The 26265-nt window shown below is 46.3% G+C and overlaps 1 protein-coding gene across 1 annotated transcript in view; it reads right to left on the bottom strand.

The window, feature by feature from the left end:
* Positions 1–12032: 12032 nt before the first annotated feature.
* LOC134338393 (aldehyde dehydrogenase, mitochondrial-like) overlaps positions 12033–26265 on the bottom strand; it is a 66386-nt gene continuing 52153 nt past the window's right edge. The window contains exon 6 of the mRNA XM_063034185.1: positions 12033–12224. Within this exon, the coding sequence (XP_062890255.1) occupies positions 12201–12224 (24 nt within the window). The 3' untranslated portion in view covers positions 12033–12200. The remainder of the gene's footprint in view (positions 12225–26265) is intronic.

The following is a 26265-nucleotide window of genomic DNA, read 5'->3' as shown; positions in this document are numbered from 1 at the left end:
TTTGAATATTTCCTGTTTATGAATCTTGTGGAGTCTGATGTCACACCACTATAAAAAGTCAGTTTTCTGCAAAACCTGAAGAAATTGGCAGAGTTACATCCTTCCTTCCACTAGCATAAGAAAAAGTGTTCCTTGTTTACACGAGAGAAACAGTATTTTTCCAGACACCACACACCCTTTTGTGCACCTTTGATCAGGGCGGCTGGCTCTGCGGCCGTCAGTCAATAACGCAGCACTGGGTTGAACCGAACTGAGCTGAAACTGAACTTTCCTGGACTCTTCAGTTGACTTTGTGGTTTGATGTTTTATATTCTTGTTATGAGGCACTCCAAACCGTGCCAGCTTCCAGGATTTAGATGCTCAAACTCTCTGGAGTGTAGGTAGCTGGCGAGGCCCCTTTAAGGGTGCAGGACAGTCCGGCTAATTGGCCATCGTGATTTGGACACCAACAATTGAGTATCTGAAGGGCACCTGAACTGAGGTTCAGTGTTCGATCGTATGCCCTACTAGTGACACCATCTAGCGTTTGTTTGTGCTAGGATCCATTCTGATAACGTGTCTCAATTCTTGCTTCAGATACCCCGACGTTTGGATCCAACCACCCTCGTCAAGGACTCTTGTCACAGTACGATTGAGCCAACGTGGACCCAGCGGGATTTCCGAATCTTTCGTCCACTATGGCCAGACAAGGTAGAGGGATTTCCAGACAAGGCCTGGAGGTTCGCAACCTCCAGATAGCCGTTCACCAACTTTCCCAAGGAGAAAGCCAAGGTCGCTTGAGAGAGCTAGTCAGTCGCTACGTGGAGGGAGCACATCTTCCACCCCTGGAGAGATTCGGCAGTGACCCAGGTTCTTGCCGTGACTTCCTCACCTAAAGCTCATCAGTGTTTGAACTCCAGCTGTCCTGTTTCCTTTGGAGCCTGGAAAAATGCCTTCATTATCACTCTCCTGACTGGAAGAGCCCTGGCCTGGACCACAAAACCTTGGGGATGGAGGTCAGAGATATGCTTGGATTTGGAGGAATTCATGGCCACCGTGAGGAAGGTGTTTCAAGACAGTCAAGCCTCGGCCTCCCAAGAGAGTGGTTGGAATGGGGAGACCTTGGCCACTCTATACTGTAACGGACTCCAAGATGAACTTGGGAGAGCCAGCAGGGAACTTAGGGATTCTGATCAACCATTCTGTCCGTCTCGATAATCGTCTGGCATGACCAGCCCGTCGACTGTGCAAGATCCAATCGAACCCACGCAGGTCTGTTGCACTAAACTCCCCACTGATGAGAGATCCTGTTGTCGGAGTCAAGGTCCCTGCTTTTTCTGCGGGGAAGCAGGTCATCTGTGGGCCGAATGTCCCAGGCAGCAATCTTCGGGAAAACTGCAAAAGACCAGTCCAGTGTCAGAAGGACTGTGACAGTATCAGCCACTGTGCTCGATCTTACGGACTCTGGTTTCATGCTGAAGGAGGAGTTCACCTGGGGTAAGAACTTCAGGCAGGTGAAGGCTTTTGTGGACTCTGAGGCAACAGCTAATTCTCTGGATTTAAGAACCACCCGTCGCTGCGAGGATTGAGCCACTCCATGCCTGCAACAGTCCTGGACAGGGATCCAGCAACCTGCTAGGCTCCTGCAACCTGGACAGGGATCCAGCAACCTACAGTCCTGGCAGATCCAGCAATAAACAGTGGGGTTGCAGGTGAGGTTGGGGGATCATGTGGAAGACATTAGTTTCTACATCATTGACTCTCCACTCGTACCCCTGATCCTTGGGTACCTTTGGCTGTCTCAGCATAACTCATTCGTGGACTGGAGGGAGGGGAGAATCATTGCTTGGTCCAGTCATTGTAAGAGCCTTTGTTTGTGGCATGGTGTTCTGACACCCAGACTCTCCCGTGACCACAGACCAATAAGGCGGCAGCCCTCAGTGTGAGGAAATCTGAGACCTTCTGGAGACCTAGTCCTACCCTCAAGGACAGACAAGCCAGTTCCGGCCAACGGGACTGTGCAAGTCTGGGCACTGTCCAGTCAGGACCGCATGGGAACGAGAGAGAGCGAACCTCCAGTTCAGGAGAGGACTAAGGACATGGCTGAGCAGTCTGGAAAACTTGCAGCTACCCCAAGGAATCCAGCTGCCAGGTCTTGAGGAAAGGAAGGTCTTTTACGCCGCTCCTTGAAGCCTATTCCCAGGGGGGCAAGGACCATCTGCAACACTTCACTGCCATCACCTGAGCTTACAGACGGGGATTCGGACTCTGATTGGGCCACTGTTTCTAAGAGTGAACTTTCTGAGCTCAGGGAGGGGACTCTGAGGTCTGTCAAATTACCCCTGTCTCCTCAGGAGTCATCCTCGAAGGAAGGTCTGGTGGAGATAGCAACATCCAAACCCTTCCATCTTCAAGGATCAGGAAGAGGTCTTCAACAAGGGAAAGGCCTTGATTCCTCCACCTCACCATGTCTACGACTGTGCTATAGACCTGCTCCCCGGTACTTGTCCCCTGCGGGATCACTTGTACACACTCTCAGGTCCAGAGAGAAGTGCAATGGAGGAGTCTATAAAGGAAGCTCTTTCGGCCTTCCACCTCACCTGCCGGTGCAGGCGTCTTCTTCATACAAAAGATGGATGGGAGCCTGCGGCTGTGCATTGATTACAGGGGATAAACGTATAACAGGCAAGAATTGCTACCCCCCCTCTTCCACTCATGAATACAGTCTTTGAGATGCTAAAGGAGTGAGAGTAGTCACATAACTAGACCTAGGGAGTTCATACGATCTGGTCCGTATCAGGGAAGGCAATGAGTGAAAGACTGCATTCAATATACCACTGGGCTATTATGAGTACCTGGTCATGCACCATAGCTCTGTGAAAGCTCCAGCCACGTTCCAGGCCTTTATAAATGAAATTCTCCGGCATACTCTCCATAAGTATGCCCTCGTCTACTTGGATGCTATCTTAATCTTCTGGAAGTCCATGGAGGAGCACGTCGCTCATGTCAGGGTCATTTTAAAGAGGCCTCTAGACCATGGACTTTACATCAGGTTGGAAAAGTCTGAGTTTCATGTGACGGCCGTTTCATTTTTGAGTTTCATCATTGGCAATCTCAAGATGTAACTTACGATGACCCAGGGAGTAGAAGACTGGCCACTACCATCCAGTCTGAAACTAGTCCAGCAGTTCCTGGAGTTTGTAAACATTTACCGGAAGTTCATCAGGAACTTCAGCTCGGTGGCAGCTCTGCTGACGGCGCTAACTAAGAAATCCATGGGCCCTATTGTCTGGACGATTGAAGCGGAGGCTGCTTTTGCACAACTTAAACAATGGCTCAGAACAGCTCCCGTCTTGCTTCCTCCTAATCCGGACCTTCCTTCACAGTGGAGGGTGGATGCCTCAGACATCAGAGTGGGTGCCGTCTTGTCTCAACAATCACCTTCGGACAGTAAACTGCACACTTGTGCATTTCTCTTCAGTCAGCTATCCCCGGCAGAGAGAAACTATGACTTTGAGAATTGGGAGCTTCTTACGATTAAGTCAGACTTGGAGGAGTGGTGTCACTGGCCCGAGGGAGCCAAGAACGCTTTCATCATTTGAACCGACCACAAGAACGTGGCTTATACTCAGGAGGCCAAGAGGCTGAATTCCAGACGAACCAGGTGGGCTTTGTTCTTCAATTGCTTTGATTTCATCCTGTCCTATCAACCGGGGTCAAAAACCAGAAGCCGTCTGCCTTGTCCCATCAGTTTGACAAATGGGCACAAGAAGAGCAGCCCACCACCATTCTGCCCCAGGCCTGGGTGGTAGTGCTCTTGTTCACAAGGCCCAAACGCACAGGAAGATTCCGAGAATAGTCCTCCGGGTAGGCTGTTCGTCTGGTCCCAGGTACTCCATGGGACATTCGTTGAGAATGACTGCACAGCCAGGGATCGCCAGGGCCCTCAGGTTTATCAGGAGGGGGTATTGGTGGCCTGGAATGACGAAAGAGGTTCGGCAGTACATGCAGGCATGCGAGGTGTGTGCCCGGAACAAGGAGCACCGAACATGACCTCAAGGGCTCCTCCACTCCTTACCTGTTCCAGAAAGACTTTGGGCACATGTCTCCATGGACTTTGTCACGGGTCTCCCGCCATCCAGGGGGAAGTGTGGTAATTGTCGATTGCTTTTCGAAAGCCTGCAAATTCATTGCCTCGGAGAACCTGCCGTCTACAGCCTAGATGGCCGAAATTGCCCTGGAACCAGGTACTTCAGGACCACGGATTCCCAGTGGACCGTAATCCACAATTCTCATCACATTTCTGGAGGGCATTCTGTAAGGTGATAGGGGCAGCAGCAAGCCTTTCCTTTGGGTTTCACCCGCAGTCCAATGGCCAGACGGAGCAGATCAACCAGGATCTGGAACGTACACTGAGATGCCTGACCTCGGGAGGACCTGGTGAGTGGTGAGACCATTTGATGTGGGCAAAGGTCGCCCACAACACCACACAGCATTCAGCGCGTGATGTTACCGTTCGAGTGTCAGTTTGGTGACCCTCCACCTCTCTTTCTGGAACAAGAGGCCAAGGCTGGGGTCCCTGCAGCCGAAGATCTCGTTCAACGCTGCAAGCAAAAATAGATTAGGGCAAGCAAGGTTTTTCCGGACTCTACCTGGAAGGCAGAGACCAAGGTGAACTGAAGGAGAAGAGCAGGACCTGCTTTACAGCCTGGGCAACAGGTCTGGCTGTCCACTCATGATTTGCCTCTCCAGGTGGAATCTAGAAAGTTGGGGAGCGAAGTCTTGTTGCCACCTGTGTTGGGTGGTTTCACTTTGAAGGAGATAATAGCATTCAAGCCCTGCCACAGCTACTGAGCATCCTTCAGTGATTCAAGTCGGACCCATCCCTCCCCCTCCTGTCTCCGCCTATCATTTCGGATCTCCCTCTCCCCCTTTCAAATCTCTTACTATCTCTTCTTTTGGTTAGTCCTGACGAAGGGTCTCGGCCCGAAACGTCGACCGTACCTCTTCCTATAGATGCTGCCTGGCCTGCTGCATTCACCAGCATTTTGTGTGTGGGTTGCTTGAATTTCCAGCATCTGCAGATTTCCTTGTGTTTGATTTTGCCCATGAGATGGCTTTCTGGAGACTGTCCTAGATCTCTTGGATTTTACTTGGTTGCCAGACCTGAATGCCACAGATCTGGCCCTCCACAGAATACAGGTCTCATGGTCCATCCCGAGCTTCTGGTTGGGGGAAACTCTGAGTGATTTTGTGGGGACACACTCATCTATGACTGTTTTCATATAAACTGTGACAACCGTGGTATATTCGTCCAGGTCCTCTGACGTGTCCTTGAACAGCACCCAGTCCACTCACTCAAAGCAATCTCGTGGTTGCACCTCTACCTCCTGCCACCACCTCTTTGTTGTCCTTATTTCTGGAGCCTTGCTCTTTAGTCTCTACCTGTATGCAGGTAGGAGGAGGACATCCAGATGATCAGATATCCTAAAATGCAGCCCAGGGCTTTTCTTATCGTAGAATTGCAGTCGTCGAGTGTGTTGGGACCCCTAGTGCTGCAGGTGATATGTTGATGATAACTGAGCAGGGATTTCTTCAAACAAGCCTGACTGAAATCCCCGGCAATGATTTGAAAGACATCAGGTTCAGCTGTTTCCTGCTTGCTGACGGCTGCACTCAGTGCCTGCTTAACATCGGCCCTTGGCGGTATGTGAACTGTGGTCAGGATCACAGAGGGGAACTCTCTTCGTAAGTAGAATGGGGAACAAGAGTGTGTGATGAGACTGCTGTGGCCAAGCACCACAAAGAGCTTATCATGAAACGTAGAACCCCACCTTTTGCCTTCTCTGAATCAGAAGTCCAGTCCATTCTATGTATCTAGAAGCCCTCTGGTCTTGCAGGCATTTAATGCAGAACAAAGAAATGCAATAGAATCAATGAAAAACTACGCACAAACAACTGTGATACCATACAATAGAGAAAATAGTTTGATAGATAGATGAGCTTTATCTGGCATGCATATATTGAAAAGTGTTGCTTGCATCAAATCAAATCAGCGAGATTGTGCTGGGGGCAGCCCGCAAATGTCAGCACACTTCCAGCTCTAACGTAGCATGAACACAAGAAACTCTGCAGATGCTGGAAATCCAGATCAACACACACAAAATGCTGGAGGTTCTCCGCAGGTCAGGTGGCATCTATGGAGATGAATAAATAGTCACCGTTTCGGGCCAAGGCCCTTCTTCAGGGCGGGAAAAGAAGGGGGAAGACGCCGGAATAGAAAAGAAGGGGGAGGGGAAAGACGATATCTTGAAGGTGTCAGGTGAAACCAGGTGGGTGGGAAACGTAAAGGGCTGGAGAGGAAGGGATCTGATAGGAGAGGAGAGTGGACCACAGGAGGAAGAGACCCAGGGGAAAGACATGGCATACCCACATAGCATGTCCACAGTTCACTAATCCTAACTGTACGTCTTTGGAAGCTGGGGGGAAATCAGGGAACACTGGGGAAACTCACTTAGTACTTACAGGCAGTGGTGGGAATTGAACCCTGGTCAGTGATCGCTGGTGCTGTGATAGTGTTATACTAACTGCTACGCCTCCAGGCCTCCAGAAAGGACTATTTGTACTAGTAAGTCCTCACATCATTGACATCGTGCCACTGTAGTGGGAGGTGTCCAGCAGTCATGATCACAGTTTGCAACAGACTGCTCATGAGAAACCCACATGGAGAATCAACTCTTGGGCACAGCAAGGAAAATAAGGGTGTGGAGTACATTAACGCAAAGTAAATAGACCCAGCAGAATAGGCTCTTACTGGAATGAATTAAAGGAAGTGTAAGCTTCGGGACAGAGGCATGCTCTTAACAGATAGCTCCAAGGAAGGTACACAAATATTGCAAGGGAAGACGTTTGGGAGGGCAGTGTTCACTTCGTGCACTTCCTTCAGAGAGCTGTTCCCTCCGTGTGAATCCAGAGATCCAAGGAGCTGTTACTTAACTCCAATAGCAGGAAAGGAGTTGTTGGAAGTTAATAATGACCAATTCCTCTTAGAGCAACACACACAGAAAATGCTGGAGGAAATCAGCAAGCCAGGCAGCTTCTATGAAAGGAGTAAAGAACCGATGTTTCAGCCTGAAACGTCGACTGTTTATTCCTTTCGATAGATGCTGCTGAGCTCCTGCAACATCTTGTGTACGTTACTCTGGATTTCCAGTGTCTGCGGACTCTCTTGTGTTTATGAATTCCTTTTAGATTTGTGTGGATTTCTTGCTCACTGCCCATACCTCTCTGGCATTTAAGGCAGTCATGAGGGTCCTCCATCTCTGACAGGAGAAAATCTGCAGAGGCTGGAAATCCGAGCAACTCACACACAATGCTGGAGGAACTCGGCAGGCCAGGCAGCATCTACGGAAAAGAGTACAGTCGACTTTTCGGGCCGAGGCCCTTCAGCAGGACTGGAGAAAAAAAGATGAGGAGTTGGAGTTAAAAGGTTGGCGGGGGGGCAGATACACAAGGTGACGGGTGAAACCAAGAAGGGGGAGGGATGAAGAGCAGAGCTGGGAAGTTGATTGATGAAAGAAATACGGACCTGGAGAAGGGGGAATCTAATAGGAGAGGTCAGAAGTCCATGGAAGAAAGAAAAAGGGGGGGGGGAGCATCAGAGGGAGGCAATGGACAGGCAAGGAGATAAGGCGAGGGAGGGAAAAGGGGATGGGGAATGGTGAAGGGGGGGCATTACTGGAAGTTCGAGAAATCGATGTTCATGCCATCAGGTTGGAGGCTACCCAGGCAGAATGTAAGGTGTTGTTCCTCCATCTCCGACAGTGTTCAGGGATTCCTTCATCATGTCCGTAGCTTCCTCTCAGTTTTCACTGCTGTCAGTGATGCAAGTCCCCGGTGGAGACTCAGGAATATCGTCGCACTCAGATGTAGAAGGATTCTTCATTGCTGTTTCTGTAACAATTTTGTTTTACTGGTCAGGGTTGTTAGCCCCCCCGAACCTGAAGGACTGGGGGACCACTCTTGGTCTGGCCTCTACGCTTTGACCTGCTTATTAAGAGCCAAAGCATGAAACCCTGACTCCAGCCAACAGAGCTCTCCAGTCACTGAGGCACGCAGGTCTCCAGATCACGACCAGGTTGTGGTCCACTTGGAGGTCTTGTTGATTGGCCACATTACCGAAAGGATTAATGGAGGATGAATGACGTGGAGGCTTGGAGGATGGTTGGTGTCAACTCAACTGGCTGGAAGCCTTGCTTCTGTGCTGTGTAATTCAATTCCTATGCAATTGTCATTCAACCATACACTGAATACTCATGAATACAGCCAAATAAAACAACGTTACAAGGTGCAGAACACAGTACCAACACTCACACACCGCACAAAGCACACACAAGATGGCAGGTAGAAATGGTAACACAATCATGCAATAAAGGTCCAAAACTCGTGCCATCGGACACTGGGGAGGGGGGCACCACCAACTCCAGCCTGGATGCCACATCACACTGCCCCCGATGGAGCACTCTGAGCCCAACCACTTCCCACCCCAGGTGACATCACAAGGTGCCAAATTGTTGCTACACCACCCTACAAAACAGGTAAGAACAGATTGGTGGTATTCATTTAAGAAGAAACACCCCCAAAAAATTGCAGCTTTCAGGCCATAGATTAAAATCAATGCTAATTACTTTATTGGGTTACTTGATTCTGGAGATTTCACAGCTGAGCGGAGCCCTGTTCTCTGATCCTGGTACATGAAAGCACCCTATGATTCTTGCATCTTCCCCCTTATGAGGGTCTCAGCCCAAAATGGTGTCTGTTTATCTCCCTCCATAGATGCTGTTTGACCTGCTGAGATCCTCTAGCATTTACCTGTGTGCTTCTCTCCGACTGAGGCGTTGAGCAAGGTTAAAGTGGACGAGGATGGCTGGGTGGTCTGCCTACACGACTTGCCTTCCTTTCCCTCTTGCTAGCTGCTGTTGGAGGAAAGTGCAGGAACCTTGAGTCATGCAGTGAAGACCGCGGCCCTATGGCCCGCAGTGGGCTAATGGCACAACGCTGAACTGAGCTAAACTGAATACTACTGGACTCCTGGTTTCATGTTTGATATTCTATGTGTTGTCCGCTTGCTTTTTGCTGTTTGCAATATTTGTTCTTTTTCGCGCACGGGGTGTTTGATGTTTTCCTGAGTGGGTTCCAAGGTGTTTCTCTGTTTCGTGGCTGCCTGCAGGAGGACAAACCCCAGAGTTGTATTCTGCATGCATACTTCGATAATAAATGTACTTTGAATTCTGAATCTTTGAATCTTTGCGAGATCTGTGATCGCCTGATTGATTTCAGTTAGGAAAATATGAAAATGTTTTTCTCCTTGCTGACCAGAGGAGTATTTTCAACTTTTCCTGGTTTCATTGAACTCATACAGATTAAGTCAGTTCACTCAAGCTTATTGTCATTTAACTATATACACCTATACCGTCAAACGACACAATATTTCTCCAGACCAGGGTGTAAAGCACCCTGTACACATAACAATAATTTAGGAAATTAAGAATTAAATCTACAAATGAATTCTGCATAAGTTAAATATTGTAGGGTACAGTACAACTTATCCAGTGACATTGTGCTAACCACTATGCTACAGTGCCACCCATACTGATTCTTTGGAAGAGCTATTAGTCTGTTCATTCCACTGAGCACGATATTTTTTGTTCTTATACCAGCTTTGCATGTATAATTAATTTAATAATCAGATTAAGAAGGTGGGGAATGGAGTGTAACCATGGGCCAGTAACTATGGCGACATCTTACAGACAGCTTACAAAATGACTGGATATTCTTCTTCTAGATATGCTACTTCTTCTTCTTCTGAACTGTGATCGATTTCAGCCTGCAATTTCACTTCTACAAATGTAATTCTTGGCCAAATGAACGATCTGGCATTTCCGTGATCTCTTGGGGGATTCGGCGTGGAGTGCAACTATGGCCGTCCCTGGGGGTGGCTGCGCCGATTCCCAACCCGCGGTCGGTTCCATTACTCTTCGTCAACTGAAGCGTCGAGCACGATTCAAATCGACAAGGGTGAGAGCAGGAAATGAACGGGTGTTCAGTGTCACCTGCCTGCATTTGACTGGTCTCTCTCTCACTGCTGCCAGCGGAAGGTGTGGGAGTCTTGGACTCCTCACTGCAGGGTTTGATCGCCTTGGCGGCTCATGGCTGTGGACTCACTTTTGGCTGTGGTATGATGTTTAGTGTCCTCAGCGCTGAACGCTGCGCCATTTGATCGAGGCGCTTCAGCGCGGATCTGGACCTGCGCTGTGCCCTGCAGACATCGACACAGTCCTGACCTGAGAGACTCGGTGGCTGGGGGTTGTGGTCATCAGCTCCTGGACCAGCTTCACACGCCTCAGCGGCTCGTGGCTCTGGACTCACTTTTGGAGATTCTACAGTTTGACGTTTCAGATTTTGTGTGTTACTACTTCACTTTTTGCTGTTTACACAATTAGTACTTTTTTCACATGCTTGATGGTCTTGCTGTGTAGGGGCTTTCTTTAAACAGCTTCTGCCAGGTTTCTGTATTTTGTATTTTGTGGCTGCCTGCAAGAAGATGAATCTCGAGATTGTGTCCTGTATAAAGGCATCTGTTAGTCTTGCGGGACCATGGATTTGCGCCTGGAAAGTCTTCACCCTCCAGGGCGCAGACCTGAGCAAGGTTGTATGGAAGTCCGGCAGTTGCCCATGCTGCAAGTCTCCACAACACCAATGCTGTCCAAGGGAAGGGCATTAGGACCCATACAGCTTGGCACCAGTGTTGTCGCAGAGCAATGTGTGATTAAGTGCCTTGCTCAAGGACACAACATGTTGCCTCGGCTGGGGCTCGAATTCACGACCTTCAGGTTGCTAGTCCAATGCCTTAACCACTTGGCCACGTGTCCTGTATACATACTTTGATAATAAATGTACTTTGAACCTTGAACTTGAGATGAAAGTGCTGTGAGTATGAATAATGATAAAATTCATTCCTGCACAAAAATATTCCAATGGCTAAGTGAGAACATTTCCCTCTAGGCTAAATGGAGGTTTTCCAGTTATCCCTTGATCTGTGGTCATTACAGTCGAAGTGATGATAGTAAACTGTTAAATGCGGGTTTTATAGGCAATGGTGGGGGAAATGCATTTGATCTCATTGCCACAATATCACAGAGGCAAAGTTCAGTCAGCCTTCTCACCCCTGGCTGAAAACTAAGAGCCCAGCTGGCAATGGGCATGTGTCAAAGCTGAGCAATTAAATGCATCAGTAGTCAAATGTCTTAAGTTAGTTCATGGAGAGTGACCATTTGGATGAGGTGGCCTCACCCGTGACACAGTCTCCACAAGAGTTAACACCTTCAGCAGAGAAGGACAAACAAGCACAGGATGCGTCAATGTAGGGGAGGAGAGCTTGTGTAAATGAGTAAATCTTCAATTCTGCTGTGCTGATTCTTGTCTGCTGCCTGGACAGACTCTGTTATCACGGAGAGTCCTTGAAAAGGATGTTATCTTAACCTCGCCAGACACGAGATCAAAGGGCGTCCACCTTTTGAGAGACCCCTGTACCCTGAGCACTGTTCATAAACATGTTGTGCTTTTCCAGTTCTCACAAGTAACTCTCGTTCAACAAATGGTCCTTAATCGAGAGACTTGGTTTCTCAACCTCGCCCACTGAGCAGGGAAGAGGAAGCAGCTTATAAAGTCTGAGAAAACGTTTCTATAGAATTATGTATCAGCGTCTGAGCCAGAAAGGGAAAGGTAACATTTAAACACAATTGAAGGAACTTAATCACCAATCAGTAAAAACAATCAGACAGAGGCTCAACAAAGAAGCACAAGCTGCGATCTTGCTTCAGTATATACTCTATCACATTTCAGAGCGGTTGCTTCTTCATTCACATCACAAAGGTAAGTTAAATTTAGAACAGCGCAAATTTATAGAAAGTCATCCATGCCGCAAATACTGGAGGCAAATCCTGGAATCACTCTGTCTCCGAAACTACAGAACAAAGACACATTCAGTGACATTCAGGGGGCGGCTCAGTAGTGTAGTGGTTAGCACAAGGATTTACAGTACCAGTGACCCAGGTTCAATTCCCACTGGGCTCTCCCAGTAACTGTGTGGGTTTCCTCCGGGTGCTGATTACTGTAAGTCAGAATCCGGTTCATTATCACCAGCATGTGTCTGAAATCTGTTATCTTGGCAGCAGCAGTTCAATCTACATAATATAGAAAAAGAGGAAAAAATAAATTAATATTAATAATAAATAAGTAAATCAATTACAGTATATGAGTATTGAATAGATTAAAAATTGTGCTAAAAAACAGAAATAATATACAGTATGTATTAATATATAGGAATCGGATGGCAGAGGGGAAGAAGCTGTTCCTGAATCGCTGAGTGTGCGTCTTCAGGCTTCTGTACCTCATCCCTGATGTTAACAGTGAGAAAATGGCATGCCCTGGGTGATGAATAATAATGAATGCTGCCTTTCTGAGACAACGCTCCTTGAAGATGTCCTGGGTACTTTGTAGAGGGATTGGCTTCACCAGGTTTCAGATGCCCAAGACACGCCGTACGATGAGCATACCAAAAAAAGCTTGTCATAATGGCACCCTGACATCTCCACCACACACACACACACACACACACGCACACACACACACTCTCACACACACACACACACACACACACACACACACACACACACACACACACTCACACACAGACACACACACACACACACACACACACACACACACACACACACACACGAGCTGACTAAATTTACAACCCTCTGCAGCTTCTTTCGGTCCAGTGCAGTAGCCCCCCACCCCCCCCATACCAGACAGGATCCAATTGCAGAGGAAGGCACAGAGGCCCAGGTTCTGTGACTTCTCAATCAGGATTGGGAGAGTGATGGTGTTGAATGCTGAGCTATAGTCGATGAACAGCCTCCTGACATAGGTGTTTGTATTGTCCAGGTAGTCTAAGGCCATGCGAAGAGCCATTAAGATTGCATCTGCCGTTGACCTATTGTGGCAATAGGCAAATTGCAATGGGTCCCGATCCTTGCTGGGGCAGGAGTTCAGTCTAGTCATGACCAAGTTCTCAAAGCATTTCATCACTGTCGATGTGAGTGCTACCAGGCGATAGTCATTAAGGCAGCCCACATTATTCTTTTTAAGCACTGGTATAATTGTTGCCTTTTTGAAGCAAGTGGGAACTTCCGTCCACAACAGTGAGAGGTTGAAACTGTCCTTGAATACTCCCGCCAGTTGGATGGCACAAGTTTTTAGAGCCTTACCAAGTACACCATCAGGATCTTCTGCCTTGCGAGGGTTCACTCTCTTTAAAGACAGAGATCACGGGGATCTTCACAGCTGTAGTTATATTCTCCCTTTCAAAGCGGGCATAGAAAGTGTTGAGTTCATCAGGTAATGTAGCATCGCTGCCATTCATGCTATTGGGTTTCGCTTTGTAGAAAGTAATGTCTTGCAAATCCTGCCAGAGTTGTTGGACATCCAATGTCACCTCCAACCTCGTTCAAAATTATCTCTTCATCCTTGAAATAGCCCTCCGCAAATCATACCTGGTTTTCTGGTACAGACCTGGGTTGCCAGCCTTGAATGCCACAGACCGAGCCTTCAGCAGGCGACGTACCCTCCACGGCTTTTGGTTTGGGAATGTACAGCAAGTCTTTGTGGGCACACACCCATCCACACAGGTTTTAATAAAGTTGGTAACAGCTGCAGCATACTCATCCAGATTCAAAGATGAATCCCTGAGTACAGTCCAGTCCACCGATTAAATGATCCCGTGATTAGGCTAGGGTTAAAACCGTGGGTTGCTGGACAGCCCAGCTCGAAGGGCTGGAAGGGCCTGTTCTACACTTCTCAATAAATAAGTGTCAGGAATGTCACCGGTAAATTCATTTTTGTGCAGTTTTGTGAGATACCTTGCAAGTGAGTCGTTTCATTTATTTGTGATAAAGGAAAACATTTGGAAACAAATGCAGAAAAATACATGAAATTCATATCCATTCACTCACAGTCTAGGGATACAGTTCTTGTGAAATATGATAAATGTAGAGGCAGACGAGTAACTCCACACCACCGCCAGCTGTTTGAAACACCCATCAAAATTACAGTATCAAATGATACACAAACCAGCTGAAGAAATGTATAGTTCTTCAAAGTAATTAAAACACATGAAATAAATAATCTCGGGACTGTAGCAGAAAACGGCCAACCCCAATTGGTTCAGCATGGACTAGATGGGCCAAAGGGCTTGTTTCTGTGCTGTGCTTTTCTATGACTCTATGACAATTCCTTTAAATACTAGTCAGTCAGTCTGATGTCTCCGGAACACATGACCACTACCTCACTTTCCATAAGACCGTAAGAAATAGCAGCAGAATTAGGCCATTTGGCCCATCGAGCCTGCTCCGCCATTTTCCATGCCAATTCCATTTTCCGCCATGGCTGAGCCATTTTCCCTCTCAGCCCCAATCTCCTGCCTTCTCCCCGTATTCCTTCATCCCTTGACTAATCAAGGGTCTATCAATCTCTGCCTTAAACATCCCCAGTGACTTGGCCTCCAAGCTGCTTATGGCAATGAATTCCACAGATTCACCGCCCTCTGGCTAAAGAAGTTCCTCCTCGTCTCTGTTCTAAATACTGTATTCTGAGGCTGTGTCTTCTGGTCTTAAGCTATCCCACCGCAGGAAACATCCTCTGCACATCCATAAGAAGATAAGACCATAAGAAATAGGAGCAGGAGTCGGCCATCTGGCCCGTCGAGCCTACTCCGCCGTTCAATAAGATCATGGCTGATCTGGCCATGGACTCATCTCCACCTACCTGTCTTTTCCCCACAACCCTTAATTCCCCTACTGTGCAAAAATCTATCCAACCTTGTCTTAAATATATTTACTGAGGAAGTCTCCTTTTCACTTTCTGTTCTTTTTTTTTGCCCTACTTATTTTTAGATATCTTTTAATATTCTAACATACAATAATATTTTATGTATTCACTGAACAAATTTCATGACAGTACGTCAGTCTCTCAGATTCTGATTCTCTAAAAGTTTTTCTGGAGCAGACAAATACTGGAAGGAGACAAATAACATTGGTCAGTTCCCATCATTTAACATGGAGAGAGATGTAACATTGTTCTGTTGTTACATTCCCCTTTGAAAAGCATAATTTTCACCCCTTTGTATGCCACTTATACCTCCAAGAGGACCACAACGCTACCGTTGGGTTTGGGGGCCTGTGTGCCTCAGTGGCCCAGAGAGCCAGGTTGGCTGGAGTCAGGGTTTTATGCTTTGGCTCTCGGTAGGGTCACCCATGCCAAACAGGTCAAAGGGTAGAGGTCAGACTAAGAGTGGTCCACCAGCCCTCCAGGTTTAGGGGTTCAGCTCAGGGCTAACAACCCTGACTGGTCAAACAAAATTGTTACGGAAGCAACAGTGAAGAAATCCTTCTATATCTGAGTGTGACGGTATTCCCGAGTCTCCAACCAGGACTTGCACGGCTGACAGTAGTGAGAACCGAGCTGCTGACACGATGAAGGAAGCCCTGAACACCGCCAGAAATGGAGGACCTCTCTGCTGCCCTAAATGCCAGCGGTGTAACAGGCCTCAGAGGAGACGGCCATTATCTCAGATGTGACAAGGAAGAAGCTGGCACTGATCTTAAACGATGTATTTCATGACACATGATGTCTCAGCATTGCAGGTAACAATCTTTTCAAGGATGTGTGCACAGCGTTCCATTGCTGTTATCTACAGCATAACAGGGTTTTCTAATTTTATTGAGAGGTTCAACACAGTAACAGGTCCTTCCTGCCCAATGTGTCACGAAGTGCACTGGCCGTATCGACACTCAAGTGCGGAGGAAAGACAGACTCCAATATAGAGACAGCGATGAGAGTTTATTCATAGTAGTTCCAAAAGGGGACTCAGCTGAACAGCACCACGAGAAGTAACATTCTCAAAACTAGGACCCCGTGATAGCGCTAATCAGGTGTCCACTCAAAATAATAGAAGTAACATGGAATCCCCAAACCTATCAAAATAAACTTAACCAGTTTAAACAGAAAGCACCAGGATACCACTTTACAAAGAGCGAGCGGCTTGAGAAAAACACAAGCAGCTCTAAACAATCAATGATTTAACAACAATTGGACTGTGGAGGAAACCAGAACACCCGGAGGAAACCCACACAGTCACAGGGAGAACGTACAAACTCCTTACGGACCGAGGCAGAATTGAACCCAGGCCGCTGACACTATGATACTGTAGAGTTATGATACCCACTTTGCAGGCCCCAAGTTGCCCTGTTGCTCCACAAACTACCCTTCAAAAAATACGTGGGTTGGTAAGATTAAGCAATTAGAAGGCAGTAACAGACAACGAATCAGAATCAGGTTTAATATCACCGGCATACGTCGTGAAGATAGAAGTTTCATACGTTGTGAAATTTCTTGTTATGCAGCAGCAGGTACACATTGCCATCTTGCTACGCGTCTTTCTTCTTTAATAAACTGAGTTTTTCTTCTTTAATTTCCAAAGCACATAACAGTTATTTTGTAAATAACACTATCTTTTGCATTTCTGGTCAGATGCTAACTGCATTTCATTGGATTTGTATCTGTACTCCACACAATGATAATAAAGTTGAATCTAATCTAATCTAATCTAATCAGACTGCACTAACTTTCTCTCAAAGGGTGCCCCAGTGGGTCACTCGGTTGTCCAGTACATAATAAAACAAAAATACAGTGAATTACAGTCTGTCTGTCCCGGTACCATATCCGATGTGGACTTTGATGACCATGCTTTTCCATATAGATCCATCCTTCGTTTTTTGGATGACTTCCAAAAGTATGAATTAAAGTAAAATGTTAATATAGACATTAGCTCACTACTTTTTCGCACTACTTACTTAATTTAACACTATATAAAATGTCTTATAATTAAATTAGTTAAATTATAAAACATATATATATAAACCATTAAATTAAATTAACTAAGTAGTGCAAAAAAAGAGATGAAGTAGTGTTCATGGGTTCACTAGAAGGAGTGCAGGAGTGAGATAGTTCGCTGGTTGAGCATTGTCACAAATAGAACATTGCAGTCAATGTCACAAGGATCAAGGGATTGACTGTGGACTTCAGGAAGCAAAAGCACAAACACGGCTGATAATGCAGGGTCAGCAGCGGAAGGGGTGAGCAGTTTTAAGTCTCTGGATGTCAATATCTTTGAAGGTCTATCCTTACCCAACATACTGATGCAATCGTCAAGAAGGCATGCCCGTGGCTTGACATTGTTAGGGGTTTGAGGAGACTTGCACGTATCTACCATGGAGAGCATCCTGACTGGTCACATCACTGTCTGGGATGGAGGCTGCAACACTCAGGATTACAAGAGGGTTGTGGACTCAGTCAGCTGCCCAGCATCGAGGACATCTTCAGAAGGGCAGTGCCTCAAGAAGGTGGCATCTATGTCTAAGGACCCTCACCACCCAGGGCATGAACTCTTCTGATTGCTGTCATTGGGGAGGAGGTGAAGGAGCTTGAATACCCACACTCAGTGATTCAGATACAGCTTCTTCCCCTTCACTGTCATATTTATGAACAGTCCAAGAACCCATAGATTTCTTTTACCTTTTTAATCCTTTTTTTATGTTGGGTGGTAGGGTGGACATATGTTTCTACCAAAGGAGGTGTAAGGCGCTCCTTCCCTCTGCTGGTCACGTGAAGCCGCTGGAGCAGGTGGTGGATGGTCGTATGAGCAGCCAGTGCAGATCACAAGTCCTGGTTATGTGACCGCTGACGCCAGGCAGACAATCTCTGAAGAGTATTGATAATGGCTGGGGTCACCTGTCTTGTAAAGACACTGCCCAGAAGAAGGCAATGGCAAACCACTTCTGTAGAAAAATTTGCCAAGAACAATGATGGACATGGAAAGATCGTGATCGCCTACATCGTATGACATGGCATAAAATGAACAAACAATCGATTTTGTCATTTATAGTAATTTTACGGCAAATCAACACGTTTAACATTACAGACGTCAGCGATAATAAACCTTATTCTGAAGTCTTGTTCGAGAATGAATCTGCCTACCTCCAGAGTCTTGCCCCTCTCTCTGGCTGATCTACAAACAGTAAAGTTATGCCTCTCTAATCCATGAGGCATCATTGTTATTTATTGCAGGCAAGGATTGCCAGAAACGGGCGGATGTCACTCATGGCTAAACACGGCCCACCTCAGGAGAGTGGGCTTTCATCTCTCCAAAGAGATGACTGTGCTGGGCGAGAGAAGCCCCAGACACCAGTAGAAACTAGTCCACGTTCTGAATTCATTGAAACTCACCACAGCCACACTTGCAGGAACTGCACCGATAACCATGAAGACCCATTCTCCAACCACTTTTAATTAACAGATCCGTGACGGGCCGGTGGAGCATTAAATCAGTATATTAGTCAGGGGCTGAAGCGCCATCGTCACGGAGGTGCATCACAAGCAGACAAGCCAACGAAGGTCATCCTTCCACACACAGCATACCTTGGTTCTGCTTCTTGTACAATAAACCTAAGCATGGATAGCACACACACACATCACCACTACACCTATACCCGGCTGCCACCCCCATGCTAATTTCAAAAGGGACCAATGGCTATGGATGTTTGTGATCTGTCACTAAGGCTCACAGATTAGGGCTTCTATATTGTGAGAAACTTCTTTCTTTATTGGGAAAGAGCACAGAACAGGCCTTCCTGAGCTTTCAAGCCCCACCAGTCAGCAGTCCCCAGATTTAATTCTAGCCTAATCATGGACAAATTACAATGAACAATTTAGCCTAGCAACTGGGAGGAAACCCACGCGGTCACGGAGGAGGAGAAGATGGTGGCGCAACGCAGCTCTCCGGTGAATAATATCTGTAATCTGTCAAGTAGAGGACCGTGCACAATCCTGATTTGATGGAGGCAGACGTGAGAGCACGGAGGAACATCTGGAGAAACTTCTGAAATGCCCGCTTCGCTGCTGCTGCTACCTTGTAATGCAGAATCTCCAGAGGGGAAGGCCCCAAGTCCTCGGCTTTGCTTGTTGCTCGGCGGCCGGGACGGGGTCGAGGCACTCGGCAGAGATGGTGCTCGGTGCTCGGTGTCGAAGGACTGGTCGGAGGCTCGAAGTTTTCAGACGCACTTAGGGTCGGCTGTGCTCGGGTGCTTCCAATGCATCGACAGTTGTCGGTGCCTGGAGGTTTATGGCAGAGAAAGTTTCTCCCTTCTGCCGCCTGCTATCAGGACTATCGGGAGTTGATCGGAACTTTGAGTCTTCTTTTTACCGTTCTCATGGTCCTCTCTTTATCAAATTATGGTATTACTTTTCACTGCTGTAACTATACGTTATAATTATGTGGTCTTGTCACTGTTAGTCTTTGGTTTGTCCTTTTTTTTGTGATATGACTCTGGAGGAACATTGTATCATTTCTTAATGCATGCATTTCTAAGTTACAATAAACTAGGACTGAGTGTCCTCATAATCTAAAATGTACAAACTCCTTACAGACAGACTGGAATCAGGTCAGCATCACTGCAGAGAGATCAAAGCTTCTATTCATTACCATCAGGAAGGAGGTACTGAAGCATCAGGATGAGGACTGTCACACTGGGTAACAGCTTCTTCCCTCAGGCTGGGAGACGACTGATACCCTGCCACCACCGAGGTCTCGTCACTGGGACAGCGAGCTGTTTACTGTGCTGTTTTTCTGTTTACCTGTGCTGTGCATTTCACGTGCATTTTGAATTGTATTTTATTACCTTATTTGCAGTAATATTTTGTTTTATGTGCTGTGTGTGATATGCGTATTGTGGGTGCACCGTGGTCCGGAGGAACTTTGTTTCGTTTGGTTGTAGAACCAGATGACAATAAACTTAAATTTAAAGTTGGAAAGAGGCTGATAGGTTCTTAATTAGTCAGGGCGTCAAAGGTTATGGAGAGAAGGCAGAAGAACGGGGCTGAGAGGGAAATCAGCCATAATCAAATGGTGGAACAGACTCTACGGGCCAATAGGCCGTCCCATGACCCTCTCATATCCCCTTTGCCAATCACCTGTCCAGCTCTTGGCTCCATCCCTCCCCCTCCTGTCTTCTCCTGTCATTTTGGATCTCCCCCTCCCCCTCCCACTTTCAAATCTCTTACTAACTCTTCCTTAAGTTAGTCCTGACGAAGGGTCTCGGCCCAAAACATCGACTGCACCTCTTCCTAGAGATGCTGCCTGACCTGCTGCGTTCACCAGCAACTTTTATGTGTGTAGCCTAATTGTACTTCCCTGTTTTGTCATCATTGTTGTCAGAGAGAATTCACACGTCAATAAGAATTTATTTGTCGGCCTTGGTTCTGGTGGTTATGACTGTTGTCCAGCAGCATCATATGAGCATACCATTGTCTGCCCGCTACCTTAATCATATGGAAACCGAGGCCCTCTCTCTGTTTTAAAGCTCTCTTGTAGCTGCCTGCTCTCAGTACAGCCAAGCCTGCTTGTCCACACTGCAGGCACTTCAGTTGGTACTTCACAGCTTGGAGCCACCGAGGCAGACTTTTTAAAAATCATTTCAAGAATTCTTTTAGTGTGGTTTTCCAATGACATAATATTTTAAAGTACAGAAAAGAGCAGTTCCCATCTATTCACATTCCCTGAGAACAGGACATATCTTGACTACTTGGCGTTTAAAGTTCAAAGTAAATTTATTATCAAAGTACATATATGTCACCATATACAACCCTGAGATTCATTTTCTAGGAGGCATTCCCAATAAACCTTTAGAATATTAACCATAACAGAATCAAGAAAGACTGCACTAACTTGGGTGTTCAACTAGTATGCAAAAAAAACAGAAAAATGTGAAAATACAAAAAGGAAGAAATAATAAGAATAATAAAGAATAATTCTCAAGAACATGAAATAAAGAGTCCTTGAAAATGACTCCATGGGCAAATGAAGTTATCTCCTTTGCTTCAAGAGCCTGACAGTTGTGGGATTAGTTCTGTTTTTTTTTGTGGAGCACCTTATTAAAAAGCAGATACCATTCAAGAAGTGATAAACTGCCGAAGTCACCAAGCTCCTTGTACTTTTAACCAAATGTTGATAAGGTTTTTGTTACTGGAGGTTAACGAATGGAGAGTTCCTATTCCATTGCCTGCAGGCAAAGCTATCAAGTCTATTTAAATTAGTGATTTACGCTGTCTCAGTGGCTGCAATTTCCACTTAATTTACAACACTTCAAACAGCACACATCTTGTTTAAAGGCACAGTGTGATGCCTAGATAATCATCCACATCCTCGTTAGCTATGCATTTGCCAAGGAGGTCTAGAAAAGCCTTACTATTTTTGCTCTCTTTTAATTTAATTGTTAATATGTATTTCTTATTGTGATGTGTAGTTTTTTTTAATGTATTGCTCTGTCTCTTCTCTCTTCGGGTGTTCACGAAATCCAATGATGACATCCACTCCTTTAACGGTGAGATCTTTGATGACTATACAGTCCTATCCTGGACCCACAAGCTCTATTGCAGGTGGGACATGTATATGTAGTAGTGGTGGCATTTCTCCTGGCTCTCTTCTGTCTTCTGGTTGTTCTTTCCATCTCCAGAATACAAACCCCATCCCTACACAGCTGTCGCCAAGTGGTACGGTCAGCAGCAACCTCCTCCAGGTCCTCGGGTCTGATCCTGCACTTCCTTAAAGCATTCTTCATCTGATCCTTATAGCGCTTCTTCGGCCCTCCAGCTGAGCGTCGACCATGATGTAGCTGGCCATATAACACTCTGTGGGGTAGCCAACATGGGGGCATCCTTATCACATGCCCCAGCCACTGCAGCTGGCGCTGGGTGATCATGGCCTCAATACTCCTGCAGTTGGTCTTTACAAGCTCTGTACTGCGGCTGCAAAACAACAAATCTCATGACATAAGCAGGAGAAATTCCGCAGACGCTGGAAGTCCAGGGCAACAAACACACAATGCTGGAGGAACTCAGCAGGTCAGGCAGCATCTATGGAGGGGAAGTTGACGTTTCCGGACGAGAACCTTCTTCAGGACTGGAAAGGAAAGGGGAAGGCAACCAGAATTAAAAAAAAGCCAGGGGAAGGGGAAGGAGGACTAGCTAGAAGGGTCCTGCTGAAGGGTCTCGGCCCAAAAGGTCGACTGTACTTTTTTCCAGAGATGCTGCCTGGCCTGCTGAGTTCCTCCGGCATTTTGTGTGTGTTGCTAGCTAGAAGAGGATTGGTGAAGCTAGGTGGGTAGGAAAATGTAACAAGCTGGAGCGGAAGGAATCTGACAGGAGAGGAGAGTAGACCATAGGAAAAAGGAAAGAAGGAGGCGCAGTGATAGACAGGTGAGGAGAAGAGGTAAGACTAGAGGCCAGGATAAAAGAGGGAAAGGGGAGGTGAGAATTGATGTTTGTACCATCAGGTTGGGGGCTACCCAGATGGAATATAAGCTGCTATTTGTCCACTTTGACAGTGGCCTCATTGTGGTACAAGGGAGGCCAAGGACAGACGTGTTATTTTGGGGAATCGTCCCATAAAGAATACATTTACAATCTCGCCACATAGAGAGTGCAGCAGAATTTATCCAATACACACCGCTGCTCAGTGTAAACCACTCTTTGGATTTGCCTTTCATCCTGTTCCAGGAATTTTGAGATTCATTTTCATTTGCTAGTTAGGAAATGTTTTAAATAGAACCATAGGGCACATGCTCTGTCCCTCAGTGCTTCTACTTCATTAATATACATTAACATCAATATACATATATATTCATTAATATACATTAATTAATACACATACACATTCATTAATATACATTAACAAAGCATACAAAAATTAAAAATAAAACCAATGAACAGTGACATTACATAGTCTGTAGATAGTAACAACTGGCAGTATATCCATTGCTAAAATGAAGATTAATTTACTAACTTTTGACATGTTGCCTTGATCCAGTTTGTTCCTTCAAAGAATGGTTTGAGAAAGTTTTCATAAGCCCACCTGCAAAGGCAGGGGAAGAGGGAAGTTACCGCCACAAAATGCTGGAGGAACTCAGCAGGCCAGACAGCATCTGTGGGGAAGAGTAAACAGTTGACGTTTCGGGCCGAGACCCTTCATCAGGCCTGGAGGGAAAAGGTGAGAAGTGGAGTCGCTGGTTTTGTTGAATAATGGATTATTTTTCTGGGGAGAATGTCTGTAGTAGCTTTCATATTGACTGGAAGTGTGAGGGGAAAGATCTGAATAGAAGAGATATGATACTAAATTGTATCAGACCTTGGTTAGATCCAGCTTTGCAGTATGTACATAATTGCTATTTGCCACATTGCAAAAATGATCCTGTGCAACCACAGAAAGATGTACAAGGATGATACATGAACTGTGAAATTATACCTATTTGTAAAAGATTAACAAAATTCTGTTAAATGGAGACACACTGATTTCTCTAACTTCTGAGAACCACTCTCCTCACCCCTTATCCGACCGGCTCCTATACATCTTCTCTTTCCTCTCCTCCTCCCTCTCGATCTGCCTATCTCCCATACATTCCCCTCTCTGTACCCCTCCTCACCTCCTTCCCAGTATTCCATGATCCCCTCCTATCAGATTCCATCTTCTTAGCCCTTCCACCTATCACCTCCCACTTTCTTATATCATTACCACTTCCTCTTTCTCCATCTACCTACCTTCTCCCTCTCACCAAGATTCAACTATCACCCACCAACTCTCACTCTATCCTCTCCTCCCATCTTTTTATACCAGTTATCTCCCCTCTTTAACTCCAGTTCTGAAGTAGTGTCTCGATCCGAAACTTTGACTGTCTATTTCCTTCCACAGATGCTGCCTGGCTCATTGAATTCCTCCAACACCATGTGTGTTGTTACAGATTAATCTCTTTTTTATCCTAAAAAGTGAGTTGAGAGGTGCCTAATATCAGCCAGTGGGAAGAGAAAAAGTTGATACAATCAAGGTTGGACAGCATAAACCTGATTGGATGAGGACTAACCAATCAGGAGGGACGGACGCCAGGGGTTCATTTTCCGCCGGACTGGACATGCCCAGGCATCATCCCTGATGAAGGTGGCAGAGTTTGTCATTGAAACGTCGATTAAAGTTAATATCTGCACCCAGCTGGGAGCCCAAGAAGAGTTTATTTGAGATGTAATCAATATACAATGGCCAACAAGGCATCAGATAAGAAATTCAAAAGAAATCCAAAGCAACACACACACAAAATGCTGGAGGAACTCTGCAGGTCAGGCAGCATCTATGGAGAGGAATAAACAGTTGAATTTTCGGGCCGAGATCCATCATTAGCGCTCTTCTGTACCCGAATTGTGTGGAAAGCACCATCGCCGTCATCAGCTTCAAATGCCTGTTACACCACTGGCATTTAGAGCAGCACTGAAGGTCCCCCATCTCTGCCTGTCCTTAGCATTTTCTCTATAGTGCCCCAGGTACGGTTCAGAGTCCTCATTTCTGCCTCTGTGGTACAGCATCAAGTTGTCTCTGGTCTCCTGCGTTTCCTCCACCCTTTAGGGGTCCAATGAGGTGCTGTCTTGATGATGGAATTGGCGTCTCTTCTCATCACGCTCCCATCTCCAACATTTCCTCATGACAATCGTGGCCATGTCCTCTTGGTGACACTGAAGGAGTAGGGCGTGGTTGGAGATCTTTCTTGGCCAGAAAATACGGAGGACCTTCTGGAGGCTCATGGTGTGGAACAACGACAGCTTGGTAGGGTCACTCTCTGTCGTGCACCAGCATTCTGACCCGGACCACAGCGTGGACAGAACACAGCTTCACCTTGGTGTATTGTGTACTTGGTTGATCCCTATTTGTTGAGGACAGCATAGTCATCATCATGATGTGCTGTATCATATGACCGTGGGCGACCATGACTGTTCTTGGCAAACTTCTCTATAGAAGTGGTTTGCCATTGCGTTCTTCTGGGAGGAGAGAATGTGAAACAAGCCACCACAGGCAAGTAGGATAGATGTATTCATGAATAAGAAAAGCAAATGGGGGGGAGGGGGGAAGGAATGCATAATCATGCTGAAAGAGAATGGAAGCAGACAGGAATGAAGAAAATCCACATGGCCTGCTTCTGTTTACTCCTTGCAATTCTACATGAAAGACACAAATATTTCCAATCTTTAAAGATCAGAGTAAATCACAAACTCAAGAGATTCTGCAGATGCTGGAAATCCAAAGCAACACATACAAAACGCTGGAGGAACTCAGCAGGTCAGGCAGCATCTATAGAAAAGAGTAAACAGTCGACATTTCAGGCCGAGACCCTTCTTCAGGACTGAGAAGGAAGGGGGAAGATACCAGAATAAAAAGGTGGTGGGAGGGGAAAGAGGTTAGTTGGATGGTGATGGGTGAAGCCAGGTGGCTGGGCAAAGTCAAGGGCTGGAGAAGAAAGAATCTGATAGGAGAGGAGAGTGGACCATCGGAAAAAGAGGAGAAGAAAGGGACCCGGGGGAAGTAATAGGCAGGTGAGAAGAAGTGAAAGATCAGAGTGGGGAACAGAGGAAGGGGGGAGTGGGAAGTTTGTTCATTAGAAGGTGAAATTCATATTCATGCCATCGATCTGGAGGGTACCCAGACAGAATTTAAGGTGTTGCTCCTCCACTCTTATCTCAGTATCTCATTCTAAAACTAGACCTCTGACAACACAGTCTTCAATTCTGCACTGGCAAACCAGCGAAACACGCTCGAAATATGGAGGTACGCAGCATTCCCCCAGCTGGTTTTCACCGGCATTTTGAGTGTGCGTCACTGAACATCTCCAGTGTCAGCAGAAACTCTTGTGTTGATGAAATGAGTGAAATGGGGTGTTGGGTGGGCTTGACATGCAGGGCATTAGGGAGCGAGAAATTGGCCTGTCAATCAGGTGGGAATGTGATGAGAATCCAGCAGCCGCCGGACGCAGGAGGACATCAGACAGGTGCATGGATGGTCCAAGAACAGCTAGTTTTCTTGGTGGTCATAAGTGAAGAATAACTGATAGTGGGATTATCAGACACATCCATGAGCTCTGGGGAAACGTAACTCCATAGGAAGCAGCCCTTTAAAGTGACAAAGTAATAAAATCAGCAGAAAACGTGGAAGGGAAGAATTATAATAATTCTATTAATGAGGTTCAATGTAGCATACTTGCCTGTTACAAGAACCGAGAGGGTTTACTCGGAACT

The sequence above is a fragment of the Mobula hypostoma genome, chromosome 27 (genome assembly GCF_963921235.1).
Source record: "Mobula hypostoma chromosome 27, sMobHyp1.1, whole genome shotgun sequence".
NCBI classification, from domain to species: domain Eukaryota; kingdom Metazoa; phylum Chordata; class Chondrichthyes; order Myliobatiformes; family Myliobatidae; genus Mobula; species Mobula hypostoma.
The sequence above is the reverse complement of the archived record's forward strand: the minus strand, read 5'-3'. Positions and strand labels throughout refer to the sequence as shown.